Source organism: Cetorhinus maximus, chromosome 18 (assembly GCF_964194155.1).
Source record: "Cetorhinus maximus chromosome 18, sCetMax3.hap1.1, whole genome shotgun sequence".
NCBI lineage: Eukaryota > Metazoa > Chordata > Chondrichthyes > Lamniformes > Cetorhinidae > Cetorhinus > Cetorhinus maximus.
Window position 1 is genome coordinate 2259505 of NC_135896.1, and position 17500 is coordinate 2277004.

Below are 17500 nucleotides of genomic sequence, written 5' to 3' on the forward strand. Positions count from 1 at the left end.
CAGCACCTTCAGGAGAGGAGGGGACCTGTACCCCAGTGAGAGTCAGCACCTTCAGGAGAGGAGGGGATCTGTACCCCAGTGAGATTCAGCACCTTCAGGAGAGGAGGGGACCTGTACCCCAGTGAGAGTCGGCACCTTCAGGAGAGGAGGGGACCCGTACCCCAGTGAGAGTCAGCACCTTCAGGGGAGGAGGGGACCTGTACCCCAGTGAGAGTCAGCACCTTCAGGAGAGGAGGGGGACCTGTACCCCAGTGAGAGTCAGCACCTTCAGGAGAGGAGGGGGACCTGTACCCCAGTGAGAGTCAGCACCTTCAGGAGAGGAGGTCAGATAATTAAGACAAAAAAGCCCATGATGTAGCCTAGGTATTGTTAGTTAAGCAGTAACAGTTGAGGCCACCAGACAGTCTGTCAGTCATTCTGGGAACTCAAGCAGAATACTTCACATGTTCTCAGTCTGCGCCAGCCTATTTCGTTCCAGCAACACTTAAATTGAATTGTTGCTTTCTCTCTGGTTCCAGCTGTTTTTCCGTAGGTTGGCGAACCACCTGATTCTGGCAGAGCAGTTTTCTCAGAACATTCCAGAACCAATTGTCACTCGCAACCGGGACTTGTGGTTGGAGCTGGTTGAAGAGGTGTCTGCTGTTCAGCCTCGGGCCCTGCTGCATGGAGTCCAGATAGAAACTGCCCTTCAGGTAGGAACATGAGTTGCACCTTCACCCTGACTGCGGGAGGTAGACACACTTAGGACAGCGGCACCAATAACTATTGAAAAAAATAACGGAATCTAGAGATTTGGGCCCAATAACCCCAGGTGGGCACACCCTCTGAGGGAGTGCTGCTCTGCCAGAGGTGCTGTCTTTCAGATGAGATGTTAAACTGAGGCCCCGTCTGCCCTCTCAGGTGGATGTAAAAGATTCTAAGGTTCTACTTTGAGAAAAAGCAGGGGAATTCTCCCTGGTATCTTGGTCAAGATTTATCCCTTGCTTAAGATCACTAAAATAATAGAATATCCGATCACTATCGCATTACTGTTTGTGGGATCTTGCTGTGCAAAAATTGGCTCCCACGTTTCCCGGCAATGGAGATTACACCAGTATTTAACTGGCTGTAAAGCCCTTTCGGACATCCTGAGGGCATGAGTGGCGCTATAGAAATGAAATCTTTTTTTCTCTGTTTGCTTTTAGTGATGTTGGAAATGGGAGAGGGGGGACCTGTGCTCCAGTGAGAATCCTTCCTCACGGATATTGCTTCATTCGTTGATTTTGGCTTTAGGGTTTGCTTCAGTGATTGTTTCCCTGTTTTTTTTTGAAGGCTTGGACAGAATTCGAGGTGGACCACTTGTTCCTGATGAAGGAGATGGAGATGTTGAACTCTGCAGTCCCTTCTGTGGGGCTAGTGGAAGAGACAGTAGAGAGATTGGCTGAACGTCTCAGCAACTTTCAGGTGAGACTTGCCCAGGGGCAGCCTGGTTATCGCCTTGCTGATCTGTGGCTGTGGTTAATGAGGTGAACGGAGAATGTGCTGCATTGTGGAGCAACCAGACTTCACAACTGGAGCGGAAGTAACTAGCCCACAGGCTACCTGCATATCTGCCAGTGTTACAATCCTGGCAACCTTCCTTCCTGGAATGAGAGACAGCTGTTGAATATTCGCAGCATGTTATATCCGCAAGGTGCTGACTATGGGGTGGTTACTGAGGAGGGTCTGAAGGCTTTGGGAAATAGCCTGTTCATTGGGGAGACAGCGGCACTGTCACTGGGCTAGTATTCCAGAGACCCAGAGGGTAATGCTCCGGGAACCCGGGCTCAAAATTTGAATTCAATAAAAATCTGGAATTAAAAGTCTGATGACGACCATGAAACTGTTGCCAACGGTCGTAAAAACCCATCTGGTTCACAAATGTCCTTTAGGGAAGGAAATCTGCCATCCTTACCCGGTCTGGCCTACATGTGACTCCAGACCCACAGCAACGTGGTTGACTCTTAAATGCCCCTCTGAACAAGGGAAATTAGGGATGGGCAATAAATGCTGGCCTAGCCAGTGACACCCACATCCCATGAATGAATAAAAAAAAGGAGAGGTCTCCAAGGATTTCCTTGGGTATTCCTGGAATCAATGAACAGCTTCCCCGGCTACCAACAAAAACCCAGGAGTAAAATCATCAGACCATTAAAAATCAGTCTGTTTTCTGTTAAAAAAAAAGTCTTTGAGCATTTCATCAGTTACAAAACTATTGGAGATTGGGGGAAGGGGATAGAGGGGAGCTTGTCTCATGGTCAGAAATCATCCAACTGAGTCATGAGGTGTCTACTCGCTTTTGCGATTGGCTGAGTGAACGCGGCGCTGTGAGGATGGACATATTGAGTGACCAATGACCAGAGAGCTTTGCTGATGGTGGGAGGGTGGGGGTGAGGAGCAGGAGGTCAGTGATGGAGCACGTCCAGCCAGAGTTGGTGACCCTGCTTCAGAAGCCGAGCGCCGTTTACCCGTTGTTGTTTTCTGGCAGGGACTTACACCGAATTCTCTTTTTCAACCTGACAGAGAATCAGGAGCAGCCTCGATGGGAACCAGGCTCGAGTGGACCAGGCCCTCAGGAAGGGGAAGGCTCTGCTGAACACCGTGAGCAGTCCGGAGCTGGAGGCTCAGATCAGCACCCTGGAGGAGAGCTGGCTCTCCTTCAGGAACCAGGTTAACCATGAGCTTCACCGACTGGAGATGCTTCTAGAACACCAGACACGGTCCGTCACAAAGTCACCCAACCTTCTGGTTTTTTTTTAAATTGGACAGTAAACAATTGTTATTATGTTGTATAGAATTCATAAAGCACCTTTCACCACTTCAGGTCATCCAAAAGCTGTTCACAGCCAATGAAGTAATTTTAAAGTGTGGCCACTGTAGTCACATTGGAAACAGGGCAACCAATTTGCACGCAGAAAGATCTCATAAACACCAATGTAAATAGTGACCGGTGAATCTGTTTCAATAATGTTGATTGAGGGATAAATATTGACCACCTATCCAAAAGAAAGCACATGCAACAGTGCAGCACTCTCTCAATACAGACTCCTTGACAGTGCAGTGCTCCCTCAGTACTGACCCTCCGACAGTGCGGCACTCCCTCAGTATTGACCCTCCAACAGTGCAGCACTCCCTCAGTAATGACCCTCCGACAGTGCAGCGCTCCCTCAGTACTGACCCTTCGACAGTGCAGCACTCTCTCAATACAGACTCCTTGACAGTGCGGCGCTCCCTCAGTACTGACCCTCCGACAGTGCAGCTCTCCCTCAGTACTGACCCTCCGACAGTGCAGCACTCCCTCAGCACTGACCCTCGGACAGTGCAGCTCTCCCTCAGTACTGACCCTCCGACAGTGCAGCTCTCCCTCAGTACTGACCCTCTGACAGTGCTGCACTCCCTCAGTACTGACCCTGGGACAGTGCAGCACTCCCTCAGTACTGACCCTCCGACAGTGCAGCACTCCCTCAGTACTGACCCTCCGACAGTGCAGCTCTCCCTCAGTACTGACCCTCCGACAGTGCAGCACTCCCTCAGTACTGACCCTCAGACAGTGCAGCTCTCCCTCAGTACTGACCCTCCGACAGTGCAGCACTCCCTCAGTACTGACCCTCGGACAGTGCAGCTCTCCCTCAGTACTGACCCTCCGACAGTGCAGCACTCCCTCAGTACTGACCCTCCGACAGTGCAGCTCTCCCTCAGTACTGACCCTCCGACAGTGCAGCTCTCCCTCAGTACTGACCCTCCGACAGTGCAGCACTCCCTCAGTACTGACCCTCGGACAGTGCAGCTCTCCCTCAGTACTGACCCTCGGACAGTGCAGCTCTCCCTCAGTACTGACCCTCCGACAGTGCAGCACTCCCTCAGTACTGACCCTCCGACAGTGCAGCTCTCCCTCAGTACTGACCCTCCGACAGTGCAGCTCTCCCTCAGTACTGACCCTCCAACAGTGCAGCTCTCCCTCAGCACTGACCCTGGGACAGTGCAGCACTCCCTCAGTACTGACCCTCCGACAGTGCGGCACTCCCTCAGTACTGACCCTCCGACAGTGCAGCACTCCCTCAGTACTGACCCTGGGACAGTGCAGCTCTCCCTCAGTACTGACCCTCTGACAGTGCAGCTCTCCCTCAGTACTGACCCTCCGACAGTGCAGCACTCCCTCAGTACTGACCCTTGGACAGTGCAGCACTCCCTCAGTACTGACCCTGGGACAGTGATGTGCTCTGAGATACTTGCCTGGACTTGCCCTGACCCAAATCCCGTTTGCTTGAACACGATTAAGAACGAAGAAAAGTTGGGACAAAGTGAGTGAGGGGTTGGAAAAGTGGCTGAATCTGTCTGTCCAGCAAATTGCCCATCCCATCAGTTTCTAGCCCAGGCTGTTCTCTCTGCGTCTCCTCCATGCTGTGCACCTGTGGAAATGAAGGTCCCAGACCCAGTGTGCCGCTGTGATTCCTGCTGCACGTCACCCTTGATGCTTTGCCCCTGACGTGTTTTCTTTCCCCCAGGTTCCAGTGTGAGCACCAGGAGGTGGGTCAGTGGATGGAGTTGGCCAGGAGCCGATTGAGATACTGGGAGCAGGAATCAACCAGCTTGCCCCTGAAACCAGAGATCAACGGGAACCAGCTCCAACTCTTTGTTGTAAGCAGCAGCCTCCAGGCAACGTGCCATCTTCTCCGGTCTCCTCCTTTAACACGTTCTGGGGAGCAGCGAGACTGTGGCCCGGCCTGTCTCTCAGCGAGACTGTGGCCCGGCCTGTCTCTCAGCGAGACTGTGGCCCGGCCTGTCTCTCAGCGAGACTGTGGCCCGGCCTGTCTCTCAGCGAGACTGTGGCCCGGCCTGTCTCTCAGCGAGACTGTGGCCCGGCCTGTCTCTCAGCGAGACTGTGGCCCGGCCTGTCTCTCAGCGAGACTGTGGCCCGGCCTGTCTCTCAGCGAGACTGTGGCCCGGCCTGTCTCTCAGCGAGACTGTGGCCCGGCCTGTCTCTCAGCGAGACTGTGGCCCGGCCTGTCTCTCAGCGAGACTGTGGCCCGGCCTGTCTCTCAGCGAGACTGTGGCCCGGCCTGTCTCTCTCAGCGAGACTGTGGCCCGGCCTGTCTCTCAGCGAGACTGTGGCCCGGCCTGTCTCTCTCAGCCTCAGGCAGTGTTCAACCCTCCCAAACTCTGGACACTCCCGGCGCAGACTGGAGCTCTGCCTCGGGATTCCGCTTTGGGATGTTCTCATCCCGTGGATGTGCTGACCCCTTCCTCGTTTCCTCGCACCCCCCCACCCCCCCACCCCCCCGCTCCCCCCACCCCCACCCCCCCACACCCACCCCCGCTCCCCCCACCCCCGCAGCTCCCCCCACCCTCACCCCCTGCTCAGGCCCTGCTTGGTGTGGCCTTTGGAGAGGTGGGGGCCGGGTTCCCTCCCTAGTGGGACAGCAGCACGGTGCTTATGTCACTAGATTAGCAATGCAGAGACCCAGACTAATAAAGACATAAGTTCAAATCCCACCACTGGGGGGATTTTAAATTCAATTAATTAATAAACCTGGAGTTAAAAGCTAGTTTTGTTGTAATTTTTAAATTTTGTTATTTTTATTTTTATTGTAAGTTTGTTAGTTTGGTTGGGTTTGTGGTAAAAACCCGTCTGGTTCACAAATGCCCCTTTAGTTGGTGGGGAACCTGCTGCCCTCACCCAGCCTGGCCTAGAGGTGACTCCAGACCTGCGGCCCCCTGAAATGCCCCCCCCACATCACCCATCTCGAGGGCAATCGGTGTTGGCCTTGCCCAAGAATGAGTTTTTTTTTAAAACTCCTCCCAACTTGCAATCCTGGGGGTTTTGTTTTTGGTGTCTGGCTGGGAGTTGAGAAGCTGAGGAAGGGAAAGATGTGCCAGGTACCAGGCGGGTGGGGTGAGCAGCGGGTACCCGTCTGTCTCCTGCTGAGCCAACCCCCTCCCCTCATACCCAGTACCCCATTGAGAGGACGCCACCATCGAGATGGGAACAGGGACGGACATTTATTCTCTACCTCTCTCGCCCTCTGCTGCAGGAGTTCTGGAAGGAGGTGGATGGCATGACCACCTTGAAGACAGCGGCAATCAGCACAGGGAGCCAGCTGCTGGGCCTGAAGCAGGCCGAGGGCGGTGCGCTCCGAACCCGCTTGGCGCAGCTCGAGCACGAGTGGGCACAGCTCGTCACCCGGCTCCCGGGCATCCAGGAGAAGCTGCACCAGGTCAGCACGAGGGCTGTGGGTCCAGGGAGAGCGGCCCACTGGTGGCAGGAGTCACAACAGCACCCGCTGGGCAACACCAATGGGCCATGGGTGAAAGGGTGCTCAGCAACTCCAAATATGGGCAGTGAGATGGTTAGGAGGGGGGCTCAGGGGGGGTGTTGGGGAGGGGGATTTGGCGGAGTTCGATGGTGTTTGGGGGAGGGGTTCGATGGTGTTTGGGGGAGGGGTTCGATGGTGTTTGGGGCGGGGGTTCAGTGGGTGTTTGGGGCAGGGGTTCAGTGGGTGTTTGGGAGGGGGGTTTGGTGGGTGTTTGGGAGGGGGGGTCAGTGGGTGATTGGCGGGGGTTGTCAGTGGGGTGTTTGGAGGGGTCAGTGGGTGTTTGCGGGGGTTGTTAGTGGGGTGTTTGGAGGGGTCAGTGGGTGATTGGCGGGGGTTGTCAGTGGGGTGTTTGGGAGGGGGGTCAGTGGGTGATTGGTGGGGGTTGTCAGTGGGGTGTTTGGAGGGGTCAGTGGGTGATTGGTGGGGGTTGTCAGTGGGGTGTTTGGAGGGGGGTTGGGTAGATGTTTGTGGGGGTTGTCAGTGGGGTGTTTGGAGGGGTCAGTGGGTGATTGGTGGGGGTTGTCAGTGGGGTGTTTGGAGGGGGGTTGGGTAGATGTTTGTGGGGGTTGTCAGTGGGGTGTTTGGAGGGGTCAGTGGGTGATTGGTGGGGGTTGTCAGTGGGGTGTTTGGAGGGGTGATGGGTAGATGTTTGTGGGGGTTGTCAGTGGGGTGTTTGGAGGGGTCAGTGGGTGATTGGTGGGGGTTGTCAGTGGGGTGTTTGGAGGGGGGGTGGGTAGGTGTTTGTGAGGGTTGTCAGTGGGGTGTTTGGAGGGGGGGTGGGTAGGTGTTTGTGGGGGTTGTCAGTGGGGTGTTTGGAGGGGTCAGTGGGTGATTTGAGATGCGTGTGGTTTTTGGGTGGTGAGATTCTTTCCTGCTTCCTTCCTGTAGCTGCAGATGGAGGTGTTACCCTCACGTCAGGCAATCACCCAGCTGAGCGCGTGGATTCGCGATGTGGAGACCTCAGTACAGGAGGATGAGGCTGAGGTGTGGGCTCTGGATTGCAGTGCCCGAGTCAAACTGATGTTGCAGAAGTACAAGGTAAAGCCTCTGATATCGGCCGCGTTAAAAAGTTCCCATTCATCCTGTGAAACAAATGGAATTTCCACATGACAAAATATCCACCCTGACCCTGACCCCGACCCCGACCCCGACTCCATCCCCGACCCCGACTCCATCCCCGACCCCATCCCCGACCCCGACTCCATCCCCGACCCCATCCCCGACCCCGACTCCATCCCCGACCCCGACTCCATCCCCGACCCCATCCCCGACCCCATCCCCGACCCCAACCCCGACCCCATCCCCGACCCCATCCCCGACCCCATCCCCGACCCCATCCCCGACCCCATCCCCGACCCCATCCCCGACCCCATCCCCGACCCCAACCCCGACCCCATCCCCGACCCCAACCCCGACCCCAACCCCGACCCCAACCCCGACCCCATCCCCGACCCCATCCCCGACCCCAACCCCGACCCCAACCCCGACCCCATCCCCGACCCCATCCCCGACCCCATCCCCGACCCCATCCCCGACCCCAACCCCGACCCCATCCCCGACCCCAACCCCGACCCCAACCCCGACCCCAACCCCGACCCCATCCCCGACCCCATCCCCGACCCCATCCCCGACCCCATCCCCGACCCCAACCCTGACCCCATCCCCAACCCCGACCCCAACCCAACTCCCTGTGAGGGCCGGGAGAGAGCACAATGAGGAGGGTCGGGGGTCAAAGGAGTTGCAGACATGGCTGATGTGGGAGTGAAAAGGAGCAGGTACAGATGGGGGAACCCAATTCTGGTGGGTTTTTTTCGTATTTGTTGATGGGATGTGAGTGTCTCTGGCTAGGCCAGCATTTATTGCCCATCCCTAGTTGCCCTTGAGAAGGTGGTGGTGAGCTGCCTTCTTGAACCGCTGCAGTCCATGTGGTGTAGGTGCACCCACAGTGCTGTTAGGGAGGGAGTTCCAGGATTTTGACCCAGCGACAGTGAAGGAACGGCGATATATTTCCAAGTCAGGATGGTGAGTGGCTTGGAGGGGAACCTCCAGGTGGTGGTGTTCCCATCTATCTGCTACCCTTGTCCTTCTAGATGGCAGTGGTTGCAAGTTTGGAAGGCGCTGCCTAAGGAGCCTTGGTGCAGTGCCTCTTGTAGATGGTACACATGCTGCTACCTGCGCATTGGTGATGGAGGGAATAAATGTTTAAGGTGGAAGTTGATGGGAATCTGGGAAACTCTCTACTGGTTGGAGTCACACCTAGCACAAAGGAAGATGGTTGCGGTTGTTGGAGGTCAATCATCTCAGCTCCAGGACATCACTGCAGGAGTTCCTCAGGATAGTGTCCTTGGCCCAACCATCTCCAGCTGCTTCATCAATGACCTTCCTTCCATCATAAGGTCAGAAGTGGGGATGTTCGCTGATGATTGCACAATGTTCAGCACCATTCGCAACTCCTCAAATACTGAAGCAGCCCATGTCCAAATGCAGCAAGACCAGAACAATATCAAGGCTGATAAATGGCATGTGGCTTGGTGTGGGGAGAGGCCGGTCAGTGGGGGTGGGGGTGGGAGTGGGGGTTGGGGTGGGGGTGAGGGCGGTGGGGATGAGGATGAGGGCGGTGGGGGTGAGGGTGAGAAGGGTGGGGGTGAGGGTGAGAGGGGTGGGGGTGAGGGTGAGAGGGGTGGCTTGTGAAGGTGAGAATGAGGTGGTTCTTTGTTCAATGATTTGACTCTTCTCCTCCCTAAGGATTACCAAATGGAGGTGGGCTGCAGGCAGCTAACGGTGGATTTTGTTAATCAGTCGGTGCTTCAGATGAGTAGTCAGGATGTGGAGAGCGATCGCTATGAGAAAACAGACTTTGCGGAGCGTCTGGGAGCTCTGAACTTTCAGTGGCAGAGACTGACCCGAGACCTGAATAGGAAGGTGAGTGTGCTCAGCTTAGAGCCAGGTGAGGGGAGAGGATTGGGATTGCAGTGTGTTTGATCCTAATCTCCTACCTCTCTAACATCAGCCTGGAGCAAACAGATAGCGGCTGCCTTGGCCTGATGTAAGTGTCCAATGTGAAATGGAGTCTGGTGTCATCTCAGTGAACGTGGTGTGCGGAGCGAGTAGGAGAGTGGGATTGGACTGTGTCATTAATGGAGGAATACATTGCAGAGGTGATGGACAGAATGGCCTGTTTCTGCAAGTATTTTTGTATGAGCTCCTGTCTGGTTTGTATCCTCTCTGTCACGCTGCAGATGCTGGGGTTGGAGATGCTGCTCGAATCATGGACAGAATATGAATACAGTGTGAAGTCATTTAGCAGCTGGTTGGAAGCACAGGGAGAGAGGCTGAGGAAGGACAGGCAAGCCTGCAGCCACACCGCAGTAATAAATGCACTGACCGACTGCCAGGTAACAGGTTCTGTACACCCTCCCCAAAATCCAGGTCCCACTCTGATCAGCCGCACTTTAACTGTACCCTTTGCACTTTAGCTGCCAAATCCACTGTTCAATTCTCTCTCCCTCCTCCTCACGTTCTCACTGCATTCATATCAACACTCCTTGCACCATCTGCCGAGGACACATAGTGCCTTCAATAGATGAAAGTCCCTAGCCAGCCGGCAGATAGATTTTAACCTATTCTCTCAGACTCTGCTCGAGGATCTCCTGCTCAAAAGATCAGATTAATTTTCAGACTTGTCTGGAACTCAGTGGGATTGGAAAGGGTAGGTCATTCTCCTTGTTTAACTGCCCCCTCGCTTGGTTTCAGCGAGGCTGTGGGTAATTACAGTAACAGATACCCGGGAGTGAGTTACAGACTGGAATCTAATCGAGGGGTTTGGGGTGGTTTATATATAGAATAACAGATACCCGGGAGTGAGTTACAGACTGGAATCTAATCGAGGGGTTCGGTGGGGTTTATACATAGAATAACAGATACCCGGGAGTGAGTTACAGACTGGAATCTAATCAAGGGGTTCGGGGGGGTTTATACATAGAATAACAGATACCCGGGAGTGAGTTACAGACCGGAATCTAATCGAGGGGTTCGGGGGGTTTATATATAGAATCACAGACACTTGGGAGTGAGTTACAGACTGGAATCTAATCGAGGGGATCGGGGTGGTTTATATATAGAATAACAGATACCCGGGAGTGAGTTACAGGCTGGAATCTAATCGAGGGGTTCGGGGGGTTTATATATAGAATAACGGATCCCAGGAGTGAGTTACAGGCTGGAATCTAATCGAGGGGTTCGGGGGGTTTATATATATAGAATAATGGATACCCGGGAGTGAGTTACAGACTGCAGTCTAATCGAGGGGTTTGGGGGTTTTATATATAGAATAACAGATACCCGGGAGTGAGTTACAGACTGGAATCTAATCGAGGGGTTCGGGGGGTTTATATGTATAGAATAATGGATACCCGGGAGTGAGTTACAGACTGGAGACTAATCGAGGGGTTCGGGGGGTTTATATATATAGAATAATGGATACCCGGGAGTGAGTTACAGACTGGAGTCTAATCGAGGAGTTTGGGGGGTTTATATATATAGAATAATGGATACCCGGGAGTGAGTTACAGACTGGAGTCTAATCGAGGGGTTTGGGGGGTTTATATATAGAATAACAGATACCCGGGAGTGAGTTACAGACTGGAATCTAATCGAGGGGTTCGGGGGGTTTATATATAGAATCACAGATACCCGGGAGTGAGTTACAGACTGGAATCTAATCGAGGGGTTCGGGGGGGTTTATATATAGAATAACAGATACCCGGGAGTGAGTTACAGACTGGAATCTAATTGAGGGGTTCGGGGTTTTATATATATAGAATAATGGATACCCGGGAGTGAGTTACAGACTGGAGACTAATCGAGGGGTTCGGGGGGTTTATATATATAGAATAATGGATACCCGGGAATGAGTTACAAACTGGAGTCTAATCGAGGGGTTTGGGGGGTTTATATATAGAATAACAGATACCCGGGAGTGAGTTACAGACTGGAATCTAATCAAGGGGTTCGGGGGGGGGTTTATATATAGAATAACAGATACCCGGGAATGAGTTACAGACTGGAATCTAATCGAGGGGTTCGGGGGGTTTATATATAGAATAACAGATACCCGGGAGTGAGTTACAGACTGGAATCTAATCGAGGGGTTGGGGGGGGGTTTATATATAGAATAACAGATACCTGGGAGTGAGTTACAGACTGGAATCTAATCGTGGGGTTCGGGGGGTTTATATATATAGAATAATGGATACCCGGGAGTGAATTACAGACTAGAGTCTAATCCAGGGGTTCGGGGGGTTTATATATATATAGAATAATGGATACCCGGGAGTGAGTTACAGACTGGAATGTAATCGAGGGGTTTGGGGGGTTTATATATAGAATAACAGATACATAGGACTTAGGGGCCGGAGTGGACCATTTGAACCTGCTCTGCCTTTCAGTAAGATCATGGCTGATCTGACTGTTGTCTTAACTCCAGTTTCCTGCCTACTCCCCATAACCCTCAACTCCCTTGTCAATCAAGAATCTGCCTAACTCAGCCTTGAATAAATTCAATGATCCAGACTCCATTGCTCTCTGGAGAAGAGAATTCTACAGACTAATGACCCTCTGAGGGGAAAAAATTCTCCTCATTTCCATCTTAAAAGGGAGACCTCTTATTCTTTAACCACGTTCCCTAGTTCTGGTCTCTCCCATAAGAGGAAATGTTCTCTGGGCATCCACCCTGTCAAATCCCCTCAGGATCTTATATGTTTCAATAAGATTGCCTCTCATTCTTCCAAACTCCAGTGGCTATGGGCCCAGCCTGTCCAACCTTTCTTCATAAGACAAGCCCTTTATCCCAAATACCTGGGAGTGAGTTACAGGCTGGAAGCGGGATTGGATGATAGCTCCATTTTGTGATGGGTCATCTAAACAGTCCTCTCATACAGAGGTGAGTGTGTAGAATGAGGAGTGATGGTGATTGATGAAGGTATCTTTGTGCCATCAGGAACTGGGTGAGAGTCTGAAGGGGAAGGAGATGGAGTTGGAAAGGTTGAGACATTCAGTTCCTCTGGTGACAGAGAGCATTGACCCAGAATCCCAAACCAACATCACCAAGAAACTGGACCAACTGAGTGACTCATGGAGGAATCTGGACAGCCAGGTAGAACAGACTTCTCTTGTGTTTTGGGCAAAATATTGAGTTGGGGTCTGTTGAGAGGGAACTCCATATGGAGCTCTTTGAGACCAACCCAAGGAACTTGGCAGGAGTTAATTGTAATTCATTCTCTTTCCATGTGCTGAGTAGGTGAGCCAACTGGAATCCATCCTCGCCTCCCGGCTACAGCTGTGGACAACATACCAAGACTCGTATGAGGAAGTTAATGGGAATATTCTGAGGGCTCGATACTCCCTGGAACACTGCACACCCCTTTTCAGTTCACTGGAATCTGTCAGGGCTCAGGTGGAGAGTCTGCAGGTCAGTTCTGTGGTTAAACCTTTATAAATCACTCGTTAGGTCTCAGCAGCAGTAACTGTGGCCACACTTTCCCAAGACTAGGGGAAGGTGCAGAGGAGATTTACTAAAATGGTACGAGGCGTGAGAGACTTTCGTTATACCAGAGAGACTGGAGAAACTGGGATTGTTCTCCCTCAGACAGAGAAGGTTATGGGGCGAATGGATATGAGGTATTCAGAGTTATGAGGGGGGTTTAACAGAGTAAATTAGGAACTGCTAGCAGTGACAGAAGGATCAGGAACTAGAGGACGCTGATTCAAGGTATTTGGCAAAAAAAGGCAGAGCAGAGATAAGAATTCTTTTATGCAGCGAGTTGTTAAGATTTTGAATTTGTTTTTGTAGGTATGATGAAAGCAGATTCAATAATATCTTTCAAAAGGGAATTGGAGAAATGTTTGAAAAGGAAATGATTTGCGGGGCTATGGAGAAAAGGCAGGGGGAATGGCGTGAATTGGATAACTTTCAAAGGGCTGGCAGAGGCATGATGGGCGGAGAAGCCTCCTGTTCTGCACAATCCTATGATTTAAAGTAGTTCTTCTGCAGAACTCTTTTCCAACTATTCTAATTCAGTATTTGACAAAAACACATACTCAGTAGTTCAAGCTGAGCTCTAAGCCAACATTCCTGTAAACTGTACAGCGATGCAGAAACCCAAAATTCATTGCACAGGGTGTGTACGAGTCATTCCTTCAAATAACCTCGCCTCAGCACCCATGCAAAAAAAATTTAAAGGGGTTACACACTTGACTAAATCACTTGTGCACCCCAGAAAATAAGAGAGGGAAGGTTGATGTTGACGCTCTGTGCAGGGTTAATGTTTCAGACAGGCAGACTGCTGTCACCCTTCTCCCCTCGATCTTCACAGGCACTGCAGGACACACTGGAGTGTGGAGCAGAGAGCTGCAGGAAATTCCAGGAGGCTTCACAGCGACTGAGTGAGGAATGCAGCCCTCCACTGGCACAGCAACTCAGCCAGAAGTGTGAGGACACACACAGCAGGTACAGAATCAGTGAAAGTGCCTGTACCAAGTTCTCCAGCCTCCCCCTCCACACCCAATCTGGGGGCAAATGTGGTACCGAGCATTACAGACCAGGTGGAAACAGAATCCATCCACAGCCTGTGCTGCGTCGTCTGACCTCCGTCTGACCTCCGTCTAACCTCCGTCTGACCTCCACCCGACCTACGCCCGACCTACGCCCGACCTACGCCCGACCTCCGTCTGACCTCCGTCCGGCCTCCGTCCGGCCTCCGCCCGACCTCCGTCTGACCTCCGTCTGACCTCCGCCCGACCTTTGTCCGGCCTCCGTCCGACCTCCGCCTGACCCCCGCCCGGCCTCCGCCCGACCTCCGTCCAACCTCCGACTAGGGAGTAACAGGTCAATCCCAATTTAGCTGGGTTGATGGGTGAGGGATCAAACTGATCACTGGACACTGAGAGTCAGCACCTTCAGGAGAGGAGGGGGACCTGTACCCCAGTGAGAGTCAGCACCTTCAGGAGAGGAGGGGGACCGCACCCCAGTGAGAGTCAGCACCTTCAGGAGAGGAGGGGACCTGTACCCCAGTGAGAGTCAGCACCTTCAGGAGAGGAGGGGGACCGCACCCCAGTGAGAGTCAGCACCTTCAGGAGAGGAGGGGACCTGTACCCCAGTGAGAGTCAGCACCTTCAGGAGAGGAGGGGGACCGCACCCCAGTGAGAGTCAGCACCTTCAGGAGAGGAGGGGGACCTGTACCCCAGTGAGAGTCAGCACCTTCAGGAGAGGAGGGGGACCTGTATCCCAGTGAGAGTCAGCACCTTCAGGAGAGGAGGGGGACCTGTACCCCAGTGAGTCAGCACCTTCAGGAGAGGAGGGGGACCTGTACCCCAGTGAGAGTCAGCACCTTCAGGAGAGGAGGGGACCTGTACCCCAGTGAGAATCAGCACCTTCAGGAGAGGAGGGGACCCCAGTGAGAGTCAGCACCTTCAGGAGAGGAGGGGGACCTGTACCCCAGTGAGAGTCAGCACCTTCAGGAGAGGAGGGGACCTGTACCCCAGTGAGAGTCAACACCTTCAGGAGAGGAGGGGGACCCTGTACCCCAGTGAGAGTCAGCACCTTCAGGAGAGGAGGGGACCTGTACCCCAGTGAGAGTCAGCACCTTCAGGAGAGGAGGGGGACCCGTACCCCAGTGAGAGTCAGCACCTTCAGGAGTCGGGGGGGATTAGGGAAGTGACCATGGATGGTAAGCGCAGAAGTAGTGAAAGCTCTTCTCTCTCTGGGCTGTGGTGGGTTGGTGTGATGATCTGTTTCAATGGTTGCAGGTGGATACGTGTTAACCAGGACATTACAGAACAGCTTCACTCAGCTCGCACCTTGTTCCAGCTCTGGCAGCAGCTCGGTGACATGTACCGGTCCACACTGGCCAAGGTACAGTGCAGGGAGGAGAGGTGCAGGTGCCTGCTGATGGACAGTCACCAGGAGAAGCTGCAAACCCGGCTTGTGGAGGTCCAGGTCAGCATCTCACAAACACGTCTGACTTTGTGAACTTTTTTCTGTAAATTGACGAAATATCTTCTATTATTTTACAGCCGAGCAGAGCTTCACAAATCTGCATCTGAGGTGCATTGACCTAGCGCCTGTGTTGTGGTGGGTCCTTTACTCGATCAGTAATCCCAGGGAATGTGAATCTAAACCCCACTGTGGACTGTTTGAGGAATTAAGCTCCTTTAATCGAATCTGACTGTAAAAGGCTGGCCTTAGTACAAGTGATTCTGTTGGATTGTCACAAAAAGCCATCTGGTTCATTAATACCCCTGAGGGGGGGAAAGCTGACTCCCTCACAGAGCCTGGGCCTGTATGTGATTCCCGTCCCCTCACCTACCTGCCCTCTGGAGTGGAGACTCTCAGCAGTACCTGGGGGCTGTATCCCAGCAGGAGAGCAAGACACTCAGATGCATTAATTTGAGGCCGACCAATGAATGGTCAGTGATGTTGGTCTTATCACCGACGCCATGAAAATGTGAGTTTGAAGACTGGCCAGGCCTGTGATTCCTGCACAGTTGAATAGCCTCTCATACTCACTGCTGAAATTTGAACACGGAGAGGGGCTAATATAGGAGTGTAGAACTTGTACTTGGGTAGAGCCCTCCGGTACTGCTCTCCTGCTGGGATACAGCCCTCAGGCACTGCTCTCCTGCTGGGATACAGCCCTCAGGTACTGCTGTCCTGCTGGGATACAGCCCTCAGGTACTGCTCTCCTGCTGGGATACAGCCCTCAGGTACTGCTCTCCTGCTGGGATACAGCCCTCAGGCACTGCTCTCCTGCTGGGATACAGCCCTCAGGTACTGCTCTCCTGCTGGGATACAGCCCCCGGTATTGCTCTCCAGCTGGGATACAGCCCTCAGGCACTGCTCTCCTGCTGGGATACAGCCCCCAGGCACTGCTCTCCTGCTGGGATACAGCCCTCGGGTACTGCTCTCCTGCTGGGATACAGCCCCCAGGCACTGCTCTCCTGCTGGGATACAGCCCCCAGGCACTGCTCTCCTGCTGGGATACAGCCCCCAGGCACTGCTCTCCTGCTGGGATACAGCCCTCGGGTACTGCTCTCCTGCTGGCATACAGCCCTCGGGTACTGCTCTCCTGCTGGGATACAGCCCTCGGGTACTGCTCTCCTGCTGGGATACAGGCCCCAGGTACTGCTCTCCTGCTGGGATACAACCCTCAGGTACTGCTCTCCTGCTGGGATACAGCCCTCAGGTACTGCTCTCCTGCTGGGATACAGGCCTCAGGTATTGCTCTCCTGCTGGGATACAACCCTCAGGTACTGCTCTCCTGCTGGGATACAGGCCCCAGGTACTGCTCTCCTGCTGGGATACAGCCCTCGGGTACTGCTCTCCTGCTGGGATACAGCCCTTGGGCACTGCTCTCCTGCTGGGATACAGGCCCCAGGTACTGCTCTCCTGCTGGGATACAGCCCTCGGGTACTGCTCTCCTGCTGGGATACAGCCCCCAGGCACTGCTCTCCTGCTGGTCTCCAGTGGTACACTCACAAAGGCTGACTATATCTGTGTGTTTTCTAATGGTTCTCAATGATGTCCTTTGGTATGTTGAAAGGAATCGATGAATGGGCTCAGGACTCTACAGGAGGAGCTTTCGCAGGTATGCGTAGCCGCAGATGAATTGGCCAAACAGATAGACAGTTCGTCATCTGCAGCCCTTCGATCAGACTGTCACTATCTGTCAGGGAACGTGTCCTGTCTGGAGGGGATACTGTCAATGAAGATACCGGACATTCAGGTAAAATCACCAACAGTGGGGATCAGGCTGTGCACTGAACTGAGGAGTTCAATGCAATACTCTATTATATATAATCTCTCTGATATATCACACCGCAATACTCTGTTATATATAACAACTATGATATATATCACACTGCAATACATTATATATATATCTCTTATATAATATCCTCACTATATATATCACGCTGTGATAAACTATTACAGGTAGCACCATTTATAAAACATGTAATTTTTTGCTTTTATAAACAGTTTGCTGTGTTAATTTATAATATTAATTTATATATGTTACAGATTATAATATATTTGTGATAAATATTTTTTATACACAATACCTTCCTCCAGGTGTTACTATGGGTTGATATTAATATATTTATTTATGTAA

At 52.8% G+C, this 17500-nt stretch overlaps 1 protein-coding gene across 1 annotated transcript in view; it reads left to right on the forward strand.

Annotated features, from left to right (window-relative positions):
* Positions 1 to 17500, forward strand: part of LOC144692887 (nesprin-2-like) — a 124094-nt gene that overhangs the window by 22038 nt on the left and 84556 nt on the right. Inside the window, 13 exon segments of the mRNA XM_078561983.1 lie at positions 519 to 692; positions 1312 to 1443; positions 2542 to 2738; positions 4524 to 4656; positions 6051 to 6233; positions 7221 to 7370; positions 9078 to 9254; positions 9572 to 9727; positions 12331 to 12486; positions 12631 to 12801; positions 13706 to 13839; positions 15138 to 15327; positions 16931 to 17113. Of these exon segments, the coding sequence (XP_078418109.1) occupies positions 519 to 692; positions 1312 to 1443; positions 2542 to 2738; positions 4524 to 4656; positions 6051 to 6233; positions 7221 to 7370; positions 9078 to 9254; positions 9572 to 9727; positions 12331 to 12486; positions 12631 to 12801; positions 13706 to 13839; positions 15138 to 15327; positions 16931 to 17113 (2136 nt within the window).